This window comes from Amphiprion ocellaris, chromosome 6, assembly GCF_022539595.1.
Source record: "Amphiprion ocellaris isolate individual 3 ecotype Okinawa chromosome 6, ASM2253959v1, whole genome shotgun sequence".
Taxonomy (NCBI): Eukaryota; Metazoa; Chordata; class Actinopteri; family Pomacentridae; genus Amphiprion; species Amphiprion ocellaris.
This window is the reverse complement of record NC_072771.1, coordinates 10851659-10866472: the sequence shown is the minus strand read 5'-3', so window position 1 is coordinate 10866472 and position 14814 is coordinate 10851659. Positions and strand designations below refer to the sequence as shown.

General features: G+C 40.3%; 1 protein-coding gene across 1 annotated transcript in view; it reads right to left on the bottom strand.

The window, feature by feature from the left end:
* Nucleotides 1-296: 296 nt before the first annotated feature.
* Nucleotides 297-14814, bottom strand: part of npr3 (natriuretic peptide receptor 3) — a 44395-nt gene continuing 29877 nt past the window's right edge. The window contains exons 5-8 of the mRNA XM_023264774.3: nucleotides 4367-4461; nucleotides 4123-4240; nucleotides 3944-4028; nucleotides 297-3529 (exon numbers count right to left, since the gene is read on the bottom strand). Coding sequence (XP_023120542.1) covers nucleotides 3418-3529; nucleotides 3944-4028; nucleotides 4123-4240; nucleotides 4367-4461 — 410 coding nt within the window. The 3' untranslated portion in view covers nucleotides 297-3417. The remainder of the gene's footprint in view (nucleotides 3530-3943; nucleotides 4029-4122; nucleotides 4241-4366; nucleotides 4462-14814) is intronic.

Sequence of the window (14814 nt, the reverse complement as noted above, 5' to 3'; positions counted from 1 at the left end):
TGACATACATGCTCTCCACGATCTCACCACTGCAACTCACCTCCATTGATCAAAGTGTCTTGCTGAAATATAACAATTTCTGAAACAACGGTGAAAAATTAGACATGTTAATCATTTGTGCCAAATCACTCAACAATTTCATTCACTTCTGCCTCACTGTTGTTAATCAAATTACCAGAACAGATTGCAGTAGTATTCTCTGCAGCACATCACATCACCCCTGTCCTAAAGACCATGTACCCCACAATGTGCCCCACATTGAATTCAATTTAAATTACAACTCTTGGCTCATTAAGAACTTTCTCTGTAATTGTCCCTTCACCACAGCTTTATTACAAAGGTATACAGACAGTTCCTTGAATTCATGGTTTGGTTTTCATCCTAACATGCAGTGTGAGTCTTTTTTATACAGGTGTCTGTCTTTGTTAAACTATGTCCTATCATAGCTTAGAAATCAATCAACAGGTGGACTCAAGAAAACATGGTAAGACCACGGTTTGGAGTGCCACCACAAAGTGTCAGAATATTTTTGTAAATAAGAGAGCTGAGTTTCCTATTTGTAATAAAATTACATAAACAAACTCTTTAAAAAATAAAAATAAAAAAACAGTTGGGTAACTGATATATCTTGTGTCACAGTGACAGGACTAGTCACTAATAATTTGCAAATAAAATTTGAATGAGAAATCTCATACACGCAGAGTCATATTTCCACATCATGAATGCACATAACTGTGATGTGCTTGCCTCTGACTCACACCTCAGCTATATGACCAATTATCTCCTTAGCAAAGTTCTTATTTCCTCTGCCCTGTGATGACTTCATCAAATGTGGCAAAAAAGTCAGAAAAAACATGGCAAGCAAACCTTAGCTGAAATCAATTTGTTAAGCTTCTCTTTTCTTCATTTCTAAGGCATGAGCCACTGTGACACACTCAAAATTTGTTGTTACAAAAGAGTAAAAAGTCATTGTTGGTATCTGATGCCACACACATTCCTGCTAGTTTCTGACTTCTCAGATGCCACTGTTGTGTAGGGAACCTGATATGCTTGATATGACGAGGATGAAAGAGGCTTGGAGAGCTGAAACAGAAAAGCAATGACTGGGAACAGCTGCCGGTACTGTTACTCCACTTGAGCTATTACGATTATAGTTGATGCACAACTTTATATTAATTGGACATTTCTTTAAATTCACTAAAAATAATTCCAAAATGTAATATGATTAAGAATAAATAGTCTGTAATTCTAATGACCAAACTATACATTCTAAAAAACACACACACAAACAAACAAACAAAAAAAAACTGTTAAAACTAAATGAAAATCAGGTGGCAGAACTGACAATGGTGACCAAATTATACAGTCCCTATTATGATTGACATTGCATAGAGAAAATAAAATGCATTTTTGGGTACAATTGATGATCTGGTGCAATTTAAGATAGAAATGGGAAATTATGATATGAAGGAACTAAATAGGACAAAATTGAATAAAACCATTAAAATTCAATATTGAGAGTAAGATGACTTAAAATATTTACGATAAAAATACTATATATATTTTTAAAATATATTAAGGTCACTGTTAAATAACTATAGCATACTAAATACCAAAAGTCATGATAATAATATTATACAGAGCTTTAAATGACAGGGAATGTGGAGCTCCAGAATAAAACACTTCTTGAAATTATATACATCATTTCACCCTTGAAATATTTTCTCCAACATACAAACTAAACCAGCAGGCCAGGGAGCTTATTTCTCATGTTCAGTATCCTTTCTTTCTGTAGAAACCTGATCCTTAAATTCTGCATGACAATTGTAACCTAAAGAATAGTAACCACAAAAAAGCTTGTCTCTAATGCACTTGAGATATTTTTTTCATGCAGTCACTAATGTTTATGTAAAGCACCTCACTATACCTTTATAACTCAGAAATATACCTTAATTATGAATTCACGTCCACATTCTAATAAGGACTTTTATAGTTTGGAACCTATGTCTTTGATGATGCAAATAAATAATGCAATAATGACTGTGCCTGTAAGTTTTGCTTGTTAGAAAACTTGCTGTTTTTCTTTAGCTAACTTTATAAAGCAAAAAAAAAAGTTTTTACTGACATATTTTTATATCTCTCTGTTGGCAAGAGCCAAGGTCAGAGGCGTTATGTTTTCAAGTCATCCATCCCTCATTTCATGCACCCTAGTCTCAAGAATGCGATATCTATTGAATGCCTTGAGGGAATTTTGTCAGATTTGGCACAAATGCTCATTTTGACTCAAGAATGAACTGATTTGAATTTGTGGCCAAATGTTAGTGACCTCACAAAACACATTTTTAGCCAGAGCTCAAGACTTCATTGCTAATTGTGACCAAATTTCACACAAATTAGGGGATGGCATCCAAAAGATCTGGATCGACATGAATGGAAAACTGCAACTTGACTGGATGGCAGAGGTATATAGTTGCAAGGTGATACTTCTAGTTTTCTATTTTTTGCACTTCTGGCCATCAGTTCCATCAGTTATGATAATATGTACCCACCAGAGTAACTGATAAAGAGCTCAGTAGTTTGTACTATATCATGAACATAGCTGATAGAACGAAAAGCCTGAACAATCAAAAATATTATGCAATAAGTAATACATTGTAGTTTTCTTGCACTTGATTGGGAGCGCAATTAACTGTTTAGCCAAATAGCCAAAACTAATTTAACGGTATACAAGGCACTAGTGAATAATTTCTTATCATTAATAAAGAATGCTTTGTAAAGTATACCTTATCAGAAAGCAAAACCATAATTCTTCTGCAAGTAGTAACTGAATTCATTGCACAGGCAAATTTAAAAAGGAAATACTTAAAATGTATTTATACAGCAAGATTTGCATGGAGGCCACTGGTGCATGGTAGGTAACTGAAAACTTAAAAATATCAGTAGCTTATTATCAGTAGCACATATCGTACAGGTCTTTAGATCTTGTTTACATTCCTTTAGCTCCAGCTTTATTATTTCCACAAAGTTTTGCCTACCACTCCTAAACATGAAGCGTCTATTTGTCAACACAAGAGGCAAAAGTAGATCTCACCTACCCCATGAGTGCATGCCAATGTAGTGTTAGATGCTCTGTCTGATATAAATCATTCACAGTCATGATAAACACCACCCAAAAAATATTAGAGCCAAATATTTTCATATACCATACAATCATATACCTTTGTGTGGAGGAAATCTTAGGAAAGTGGTGTCTTGTGACTGTTAGAACTGTCCTGAGTTATAATCAATACAATAAAGGATACAAAAACACAATGTCTCATTTTTAACAGCAAGGAAGGGTCCACTAACAACCACTGCAAAGTCTTTGGTCACATTCGGATGTGAGATTCTCTGTGAAGGCACTGTCACTGCTGCTGATTACGCTGCTGAGAAATTTGATCTGATGGAATCCTCTCGCAGCTGACGGTGCTTCCCAGAGTCACACTCTTCACCATGTGTGCGGCGCTCAATGGTAATCCTGTAGTTTTTCCTGCAGTGGAATGAATCACATTAAAGTAGAAAATCTTGTTTTTCATCCTTTTCTTTTGTCCTTGTATTTTTTCCATGGTCATTGCTCTCATTTACCATCCATCCATCCATCCATCCATCCATCCATCCATCCATCCATCCATCCATCCACTTCAGCTTGGACTGTGAGAGGAAGGTGGAGAATCGGGAGAAAACCCACACAGGCACAGGGAGCACATGCAAACTACACACAGAAAGAACCCTGGCCCAAATTCAAACCCACTACCTTCAAGCTATGAGGTTACTGCTGCTAGCCATCATAAAATCATACTCACCAAAATCACAAGAGCTGTTAGTTTATTGTGTATTTGATAGTGAAAACTTAACATTATATTGTATTAATAGCATACATGTGAAAATAAACATCGATTGTTACCTGAAAAAATAGAATGCTATAAGCATTACAGTTCCCAGAACAGCTCCAACTATGACTCCAGTCAAAGCTGATACTCCGAGTCCACCTGTTTGGAAGAGCAATACTTGGTAAAAATATAGTCCATCACACAAACCATGTTTAAAATTCACAAATTTCAGTGGGCAATAGGATATATTTACATGCTTTGTCAGGCATCTCTGGGTATTCTTTATGTCTCCCTTTCAGAGTAAAATGGTCAATGTTGAAGGCAGGTAGCAGCTGAAACGTTCCATTTACTCCAAAGTAGTTCGCCACCACCTGTAAGTTGGTAGACTGCATTATCATCATGTTCCACTTGCACCTTTACCATCTTCTGTTTATTGGAGAAGATGTTATTAACTTTGGGACGGCTATTTACAATGTTGGAATTTTGCTTCTTCTTACTTCGTAGGCTCCTGCCTCAACATTAGTCATGGCCATCAAAGAGAAATCTCCATTTCTGTCACCATTTACATCCATGGATACCTGGCCAGCGATGCCTGTAAACCATTGTGAAAAAATAGGAACACTGTTTAGCTGCAGCACCAAGAATGTAGAGTAAAAAGATCCATCACGAAGCAGAAGATATCATTCCCATACTCAAAAGGTTGTGAAGGTATAATCTGGCATTCATAAATGAACACATATTTAAAAAATTTCACATACAAAAAACATTGGTTTTAGACAGTTCTTTTATATCTTCTACATTGCTATGTCAACAAAAAATACTACAAGGGGGTCATCCTGCACCAGGCAAAAATATCCTTGCATACTAGTATATCTAGAAGTGTTCTCCAAGTTTTTATACAGAAGCACAAAAAGACAGGGTTGGAAGTGCAGAGATTAGCATACAAAATCAGCACTGAAAGAAAATAGAGGTGCCCTGGTACATCCATCTACAGTCTGGAGAAGTCAGGTCAGAAATGGTCCTCAAGGAAGACTTGCAGCAGTAAGCCATTCATCCATTGTGGAAACAAAACAAAGTAACTCACTGGTGCATGAAAAAAACAAGAGCTTTGGTCTTGAAAAATTAAAGCAGTTGCTCTGGACTGAAGAGTCAGACCTTTAGATGTTTTGGCTACCGGCTAGCACCTCTAGGCTCAATGCTACATTGTCTCCAGCTGGCACAATACTGAAATACTCCATGTCACTTATACATGAACTCAGCAGTTACTCCACTCCTGCATGCATCACCTCCATAAAAAAACATGGCTTGCTCACCAAACGCTTACTTTACCAAGATACATCCACTCCTGTCGCGAGTTTGATTTTTCTCAGACCAGTCTATCTCCCTTCTCTACACCGTCTTTTCTCTGTTGTATTCTCTTTTATTTATTTTTGTGTCTGGTCCTACCTACTTTGTAAAGCATCTTTGAATGTCTTGAAAAGCACTTCATGAGTGCTTTGATGATTATTAATATGTATATATTCACAGAAAGCAGTTTGTTCATTCAAGAACTGCAGATACACCATGTCCCAAAAGTTTGTTCTCCCCACTGGACAATATGTTTGACTGTCACCAAAATGGGTTACACCTGGTCAATCAGGTACTGTTAGGTTTTTTGTCTGGTCAAACTGTCAGGTCCCAGTATATAAATTTCTTGCTTGACTAAATTGCATTACACTACAACCAAATTTTGGAAGTGTTGTTGCCATGGACAAAAGTAGGGGTGGAAAAGCTTTTCATCAGCAGTTAGCTCAAGTACTTGGCAGAAGTATCCACAGGGTGCAGAAATGGTGGCAAAGGTACAATAAAGGAGGATCCTTCAAAGACTTGCCTCACTCAGAACGTCCATCTGGCTTAACTGCAAGAGCCAAAGATTTGATGAGAAAGGCCAAGAGTAAAAGACACTAGTCATGCCGGTCACTCAGTCAGAGGCTGAAAAATCTTGGAGAAGATGTTTCTAAGAGCACTGTGCATCATTATTTAACGAAACATTGGGGCTGAAAGCTTACAAGAGGCAACGTACCCTGTGATTTACCAAACTGCAAAAGGAGAAGAGATTGGCTTTCGCAAAGAAAATCATAACTTTGACTCCCAAAGACTGGGAAAACAGGATTTTCTCTGATGAATGCCCTCTCTATTTATTTCCAACACCCAACAGCCAAAATGACCGACCTATACAGATGATTGTGAAAAAGCACCATCTTCTGAGCAAGTGAAATTCACTGCCATATTATGGTTTGGGGGGCTATGTCCGTTTGAGTTCTCTCAGAGATGCACATTGTTTCTGAGCTTTCCAGTCTGGGTGTGAAAGAGTAAGACTTTCAAATGAGCTGTAACCAGGTTTGGATCTCTAGTTCATTATTAAGCTCGAGTGGTAGATTGCTGCCACTCCTCCTCCTCGGTCTGTGATTGGAGGAATATGACAGTTAGTATAACTAGGAGGAGTTGATTCATTCACACAAATATATTCTTCCTGCTGCAGCCAGGTTTCAGTCAAACAGAACAAATCAATCTGGTGATCAGTTATCAAATCATGTACTAACAGATTTAGATGAGAGAAATCTGATATTTAACAGACCACATTTAATTGTCCTGCTTTTTGCTCTGTTGAAATAGTGACATTCGTTTTTATTAGATTGTTAGGCTTACTCTTTGTTTTGTTTATTTTTTATTTATTGAATTTGCTGAATTTTGGTGGTCGGGGGACAGACACAGTCTCAATGGAGTTAACTGAATTACTGTAGGGTGACAGCTGTAAGGAGACTGCAGAGAGGTATGTAAGACTACAACTCTGCGTCCTGGTCTTAACTCTGGGTTGTCATGCTTTAAGAGTTCTAATAAAATCAGCCAAAGTGGAACGGATGCCGTCTCTCCTAATCAGACCAGGTTTTCCCCAAAAAGAGCTCCAATTGACTATAAAGCACATGTCATTTGCCGGGCATCAACTCGACAACCAGCAGTGAAACGATGACATGCGGCTAAACATATTGTCACTGGTCAGATCAGGCAGGGGTCCAGAGAAAACTATGGAGTCCGAGATGGGTTTTGGAAAGTTATATATTGATGCCATACTAACTTTGGTGACCTCCGATTGGGGTAACTGTCATTACTGTCAATGTGAATAATACTCTTACTATATTTATGATTATCCGTAGCCAGCACTTTCAAATTCAATTCAGTGGCCCCTTTCAAATTCGCTCTGGCCCCAGGGAGGCATTTGACTATGGTTGCTGGTGCGCTAACTTCACGTTCCTGACTATGGAGCTGCCAATGATCAGAGTTGGTTTCTCAGTGGGTGTGTCACTGAGTGGAGAAAAACGATTAAAAACATGAAGCGGTTGGTGGTGAAACAGGACAGAGGACTAGAGCTTAGGACTACATTTCCCACAAACTATCACCCACCCATCCTGGCTTCCAGGGTGCTCAGGAGCTGCTTGGGGACGGGTAGCAGAAGCTACACTAGCAGCTATGCTATTGTGGTCCGCACTGGCTAAGGAAGCCTGGCTAGCTGCTAGCAGCTTGCTTTGCATGGTGCTGAGCCGTGCCTCCAATTTAGAGAGCCTCACCTCCAGAGCCACAAAAACACTACACGTTACACATTAGACGTACCATTATCGTTAAAGGAGGCAGAGGAATAACTGAACATGTGACACACCAAGCAGGACAGAGAGGGAGAGAAAGAGAGAAGCCATGCTAACTGCTAAGTTAGCGGACCAGTGATAACATTTCAAGTTAAAATTAAGTACAAGACTTTGAGTAATAGAATAGGTGCTTGAAGAGAATAAGTGCAATACAATACAATACAATACAATAACTTTATTAATCCCGAAGGGAAATTCAATTGTCTGGGTTCTCATCTGTTGTGTAAATGTACGCTATGATTCAAAATATTGACGTTACACAAAGAGACTTGACAAATATCAAATTACATACGGTAAATAATCTAGGATAGTCACAGAACACAGCGTTAGAACACAAAAAGACGCAATACCAGTGTTGCCAGATCTCACAATAGAAACAAGCGACCAACTCTATACAGCTGAACTGCCACATTGTGTAAATGAGATGCCTCTTGATAACATTACAAATATATACATTTATATTTGTATGCAGTAAATTGACAGTAAATAGTCAATATAACCTTTGAATAACTTAAATTTTTAACCTCTGATGAAAAGAAAGATTCTAAAGCTGTGATTTAAATAAAAGGCATTTAGTCTGGTGTATTTTGACTTCTTTGTCACTCAAGGCAGATCCAATTAATTTGCCAAATTGATCCACAGCACTGATGGATGTGTGAGACAGGCTGTGTCAGTGGTTATCTTTAGCTCAATTGTTTGTATTGTCTTGTTTTGTTTTGTAGTGGTGGAACCAATGTCTGTAGGCCTCATGGATGAGAAAAGTGCAGAGATTTTTTTGAGCTTTTCGGTGCCAGCATGCTGTATTAAATGCTAAAACTGCATGGTGAGACTGTATCTCACATTTGCAAAATCTAGGGTTGCCACCTTTCAGAAATGAAAATAAAGGACGCCCACCACGGCTCCTCTGGGCCACTACCGCCCAAGGAGTGGAATATAATTTAATCTGGAGAAAAGCATTTGAATGCAGAATACGGTACAAAGAAATTCTCTAGAAACATTTTTTTTGTAAATCTAAATCTTATATTAATACAATTAATGTGTTAACTTATTTATGTGTGTATGCATGCATTTATTTAGTATTGTTAAAATATCAGAGTTCTGAGTTTTTCTTTAGATTTTCTTTAGCAAAGTCCATTTATTGATTACATATAGGCTATTTAATACATGTTTATTAAAAACTTAAAAGCATTAAAAAATAATAAACAACTTAGGCATTAATTGAGTCACTAAAATAGTGTAGAGTCTATGACCACATCAGCATGATTATATGGATCCTCCGGTAAATTCACAACCATACACTGTAGGAAATCTAGCTGATCACATCACGATGTCCCTACCCATATCAACTGCAGGAGATAATTGGGGTATGAAAAACTGTGACACTGCTGGTTGGGTCCTCTCTATTCTCATGTTTCTTACATGTTGTTCTCCTGATGCTGCCTTATGTCAGCCTGTCCACCATGAGCAACAGAAACATGCAGCTATGTTTTACAGTTTCCTTTGTGCTCTTTGCTACTAATGCTGTCAGGCCAGGGGCTTGACTCTTCCCACTTACGCCTGTACTTTTGCAAATGTTTTTGCTTCTTTGAACGTGGTGGAGTTTTGGGTGTAGACATTTTTGAATGTGCGGATGCAGTGCGCAGCAGCATCTTTAACCACACAACCCGTGACAGGACCAGGCAGGCGGACACATAGAGACGCAGATGCGGAAGTCTGAGGTCTATCCGCTGTACCTCATATCGGGCCCTCGCTACATATGTCCTACAAACGTGCACAAGTATAATTGTGCATGTTTGTGAGTGTGGGTGGGCACTGTAACCAAGAAACGGGGAAGTGGATGGGTCCTGGAAAAGGACATACTAACGTGTTTCATTTTATTGTGGCGAACTGGGAGAAAATCAGGAGGGGTTCATACAGGCAGCAAAGCAAGCCCAAATAAGTGACTACACTTTAGAAAACAAGCCCAAAAACTCGCAACCTGCGAGTGATGAGATTTGCAAGTGACTTTACAGAAAAACAAGCCTAAAGTCGCTTATAATAACCTGACTTGGCAACACAGCACAATACGCTCACTGTAACATCAGACGTCGGGTCTCCAGGGAAAACCACCATATGACATCACAGGAGCTTCAGCAGCAGTGGCCAAACCAAACTGGTGTCCAGTGTTCCATCTGCACTGCACACAGCCGACTTATAGATCATGGCTTAAGGTCCTACAAGGCTGTCAAGAAGCCCCTGATTGATGAGAGACAGAGGTCAGCCCGGCGTTGTTGGGCCCAAGCACACAAGTACTGGACAGCCAGAAATTGGAAGAAGATTCTGTGATCAGATGAGTCCACTTATCTTCCTCTTGCTAGTGTGAGGGTATGCAGAAGGCCAGGTGAAGCATTATCTCCAGCATGTACAGTACCTACTGTCAAGCATGATGGAGGCAGTATCATGGTTTGGGGATGCATGAGTGCTGCTGGTATTGGTCATCTCACTGTCTGTGATGGCCCATTGAACTGTGCCAAGTATTGTGCCATCCTTGAAACCCACATGCTCCCTTCTGCATGTGCACTGTTCTGTTGAGGTCAAAATGGGATGTTTCAACAAGATAATGCCCTTTAGCACTCATCCAGGGCCAGTAGAATTTGGCTGCAGGAGCACAGTATCCAGGTCTTAAGAGTGGCCAGCTCAATCCCAGGACATGAGCCCCATTGATAATCTGTGGTGGAATATCAAAAGGTCTGTTTCAAAGCTTAAAACATTTAAACACTTAAAACAATTAAAAGCAGCAATTCAAGAAGAACGGGAAAAGATTACCCCCCATCAATGTGAAAGGCTCGTGGGGAACATGCCAGCCATGATTAGAGCTCTACTGTGTGCTAAAGCAGGACTACAAAAAAAAAACAAAAAACAAAAACAAGATGGCGGTGTGCATGGACACAGCGGCCCCTTCAGGAGACTGCAAGAGTGACAGTTTGGTGTGTCTTGCCTGTCCAACACATTCATTCCGCAAAACTTACAGCCAATGTTGCTAAAATTGAGACTCTTGGCTGTGATTTGGACATGCTATGCCAGCACGGAATATTATCGGAGACTATGCCGGCTGTTCACCAAGAAAGGAGGAAGCGAAAGCACTTTGAACGTAAACAAAAGAGGGGGAATAGAGCCGGGATCCATGCTAGGCTAAAGGTTCACCCCTCCAGACCAGCAGTACTGTTGCTCCTACTCTCCAATGTCCTCTCCCTTGACAACAAGCTGGACGAGCTATGTTTGCTGAGACAAACTCGCAGAGAGAGGAAAGACTGCTGTGTATTTGCTTTCACCGAAACGTGGCTCCGTGACAACATCCCAGACGCAACCATACAGCTGACGGGGATGACATCATTCCGGATGGACAGAGAAGCTGTCAGCTCTGGTAAGAGCCGAGGCGGAGGCCTGTGCATCTATATCAACAAGGACTTGTATATTTATGTCACGTTAGCCTCTAAACAGCGTTCTCAGTTGGCGGAGTTCCTCATTGTGAAATGTTGGCCATTCTACCTGCCAACAGAATTCACCAACATGCTACACACCTCCAAGCACTAATGCTAAAGCTAATGCTAACGAGGCACTGGGATGGCTGCATGATGCCATCAGTGAACGTCTGACTAAATACTCAGGCAACTTTGTAGTGTTTGCAGGGGATTTTAACCACACCAGTTTAAAGACTGTTCTCCCCAAGTTCAAGCAATTTGTGAACCTTAAAACCAGAGGAGAGAACTTTGTGTATACAGACTTCCCTGATGCATACAAAGAAACCTCACACCCCCACCTCGGCTGCTCTGATTATCTTTCTGTTATGCTGGTGCCCGCTTACAAACCCCGACTGAAGCGCAGAAGACCAGTGATAAAACAAGCCAGGATCTGGCCAGAGGGTGCATCCTCAGCACTTCAAGACTGTTTTATGAACACTGATTGGGAAGTTTTCAAGACAGCAGCCTCCCAGGGCAATCAGACTGACATTGAGGAGTATGCTGAGGCCGTGACCAACTACATCGCAAAGTGTAAAGAGGATGTCACTGTAATTAAGACCTTCACTAAACGTGGCAACCAAAAACCTTGGATGACTACAGAGGTGCGCTTGCTGCTAACAGCCCGAGATGCAGCCTTCAGGGTGGGAGACAGGCCTGCTCTTCGCTCAGCCAGGTCTGTGCTCTCAAAAGGGGTCAAGGCATATTTCTTTTAATATGCACAGATTATTTAATTTAATTTACAACCCAGCAAGAAGCTCAGATGACTCTGTGGTTATAGCTTTAGACGCTGAGAAAGCTTTTGACCAGGTTGAATGGCCATATATGTTTGCTGTGTTATCCAGGTTTGGATTTGGTGACTCCTTCATAAATTGGATTAAAATTTTCTGTAAGGAACCTACTGCTTCTGTTTTAACTAATAACAATCTCTCAGTACCGTTTCGACTACACCGTGGCACCCGTCAGGGTGATCCCATTTCTCCTTTTATTTTTGCCTTGATTCTAGAACCTCCTGCAGCTTGGATACGTCTGAATCTTTATATTTTACCAATAATACATGGTGGTACTTCACATAAGATTTCTGCTCATGCAGATGATGTGGTTTTATCTATAACTAAGCCGAAGACATTACTTGATCCTCTGTTACATTTAACCAACGAATTTGGCCTTTTTTCTGGTTATAAAATAAATTGGACGAAAAGTGCGCTTATGCCTTTGTTGGAGGGGGTAGATCTGGATTATCTGAATAGAACACCATTTATAATTGTCACAGATAAATTCGAATGTCTTGGAATAAAAAATTACTCAATTGAAGAAAAACATAGAATTTTGGAATACTTTGCCTATCTCAATGGTAGGGTGAATTAATGCCATTAAAATGATTGTGCTTCCTAGATTTTTATATATTTTTCAGTCAATTCCAGTGTGCATTCCTCAGCTATATTTTCAAAGGTTGGAATTAATTATTTCATCATTTATTTGTTCAGGCAAGGTTCCTAGGATCTCTAAAAAGCATCTCATGAAAAGCAAGTCCAATGGTGGCCTCAGTCTTCCTCATTTTAAGTTATACTATATGGCCGCTCATTTAAATATTTTTTCATATTGGCGAAGATACACTCCTGGAGGTGAACTGATTGGGCAGCCGTCATGGCTATTGATAGAACACGTCTTGTAGTAACTCCTGTCTTCCTGCACTCCTGAATAGTCCAATTAAGGTCAAAAATACACTGTATGACAAGAATCCAATAATTCATAATTCTCTGAAAGTCTGGAACCAGCTCCTGAGGAAGGCACCTAAAATGTATCTAGATGCTCCAATATGTAACAATCATGCCTTTAAACCTGGCTTGGAAGATATGACATTTAATACATGGCGTGAAAGGGGCATTTCTTCCCTTAAAGATTTATATATAGATGGACATCTTGTGTCTTTTCAACAATTGCGAGTCAAATATAATCTTCCAAATTCTCATTTCTTTAGATTTTTACAGGTTCATCATTTCCTCAGAGCTGGTGTCTCACAATATGAATCTATTCTCCAGAACACAGCACTTGATAGTTTTGTCTGTCGAACCATATACTAAAGGTGTTGTTTCCCGTTACTATAATGTTTTATTAACTTCACAAAGTCCATCATCTGAGGCTTTCAGGGTTCATTGGCAGGAAGAACTGGGAGTGGACATCTCAGAGGATATTTGGCAAGATTGTATTAAGAACATATATTGCAGTTCTATTAATGCCAGGCATACTCTTATTCAGTTTAAGGTTATTAATAGATTATATTTTTCCCCCACTAAGTTAAAAAAGATCTACCAGAATGCCCCAGATTTGTGTATCAAATGCTCAACAGATCAGTTGACAGTCTGGACAACATCCCGGGACGTGTGCTCAGAGTCTGCACTGTTGAGCTGGCAGATGTACTGACTGACATCTTTAACATCTCCCTCATTCAGTCCATTGTTCTCAGATGCTTGAAATCATCCACCATAGTTCCAGTGGCAAGGAAATCAATTGTGTCCTGTCTGAATGACTATCACCCTGTCACACCGACACCGATTGTGATGAAGTGTTTTTGAACGGCTCGTCAAACCACACATCACAGTCAGCCTCCCTGCATCGCTTGACCCTCTTCAATTCGCTTACCGTCCCAGCTGCTCCACAGAGGATGCAATATCCACCGCCTTGCACTCTGTCATCACTCATCTGGACCATAAAGACACCTATGACACAATCCTGTACGATGATTTCAGCTCAGCGCTTAATACCATCATCCCCCAGAGACTAATGGAGAACCTCCTCCTACTCTGCCTGGATACCGCCACATGTCTGGACTTTCTGACCGACAGACCCCAGTCTGTCCAGGTAGGAAATAACTTTTCCAGTACCAACACGCTGAGCACCTCCTCAAGGCTGTGTGCTCAGTCCACTGTTGTTTACACTGCTAACACACGACTGTGCAGCCACACAAGAGGGGATCCAGATCATCAATTTCAGTGACTACACCACAGTGCTGGGACTCATTTGGGGGAACAAGAAATCAATGTACAGGGATGAAATGAAACACCTAGAGGGCTGGTGCAGAGAGAAAAACCTGCTGCTCAAAGTGAACAAAATGAAGGAGATGATTGTCAACTTCTGGAGGTCACGACCTGAGAATGCTGTCATCAGCATCAGTGGCTGCACAGGAGAGAGAGTGGAGAACATCAAGTTCCTCGGACTGCAGATCTTACAGGACCTGAGCTGGAATAAGAGCACCTCAGCAATCTTAAAACAGTCCCAGCAGATACTGCATTTCCTGAGGAACCTGAAACAAGCCTCTCTCCCCACCAGCATCCTCAGGACTTTCTACAGAGGTGTGGTTGAGAGTGTTCTGACATACTGCATCTCAACATGGTACTCCAGCTGCAGTATGTCAGACAGAATAGCCCTGCAGAGGATAGTCACGGGAGCTGAGAGGGTCATTGGAGTTTCTCTCCCCTCTGTTCAAGAACTTTTCCAGAGCCGCTGCAGGAGCAGGGCACTGAATGTTGTCAGGGATTCCTCACACCCTCTCCACAAACTGTTTGAACTGCTACCATCAGGTAGGTGTTTCAGGAGCATCGGAGGAAAAAACCACTAGACTGATGAACAGCTTCATACCACAGGCAGACAGATTACTAAACTGCTGACCTTGTCTTTAGATACTGGAGAAACGCTATCTCATCGAATATAATTACAATAAAGATTCATTTGATTTGATTTGATTTTGACTTTAATCTGAATGAAATG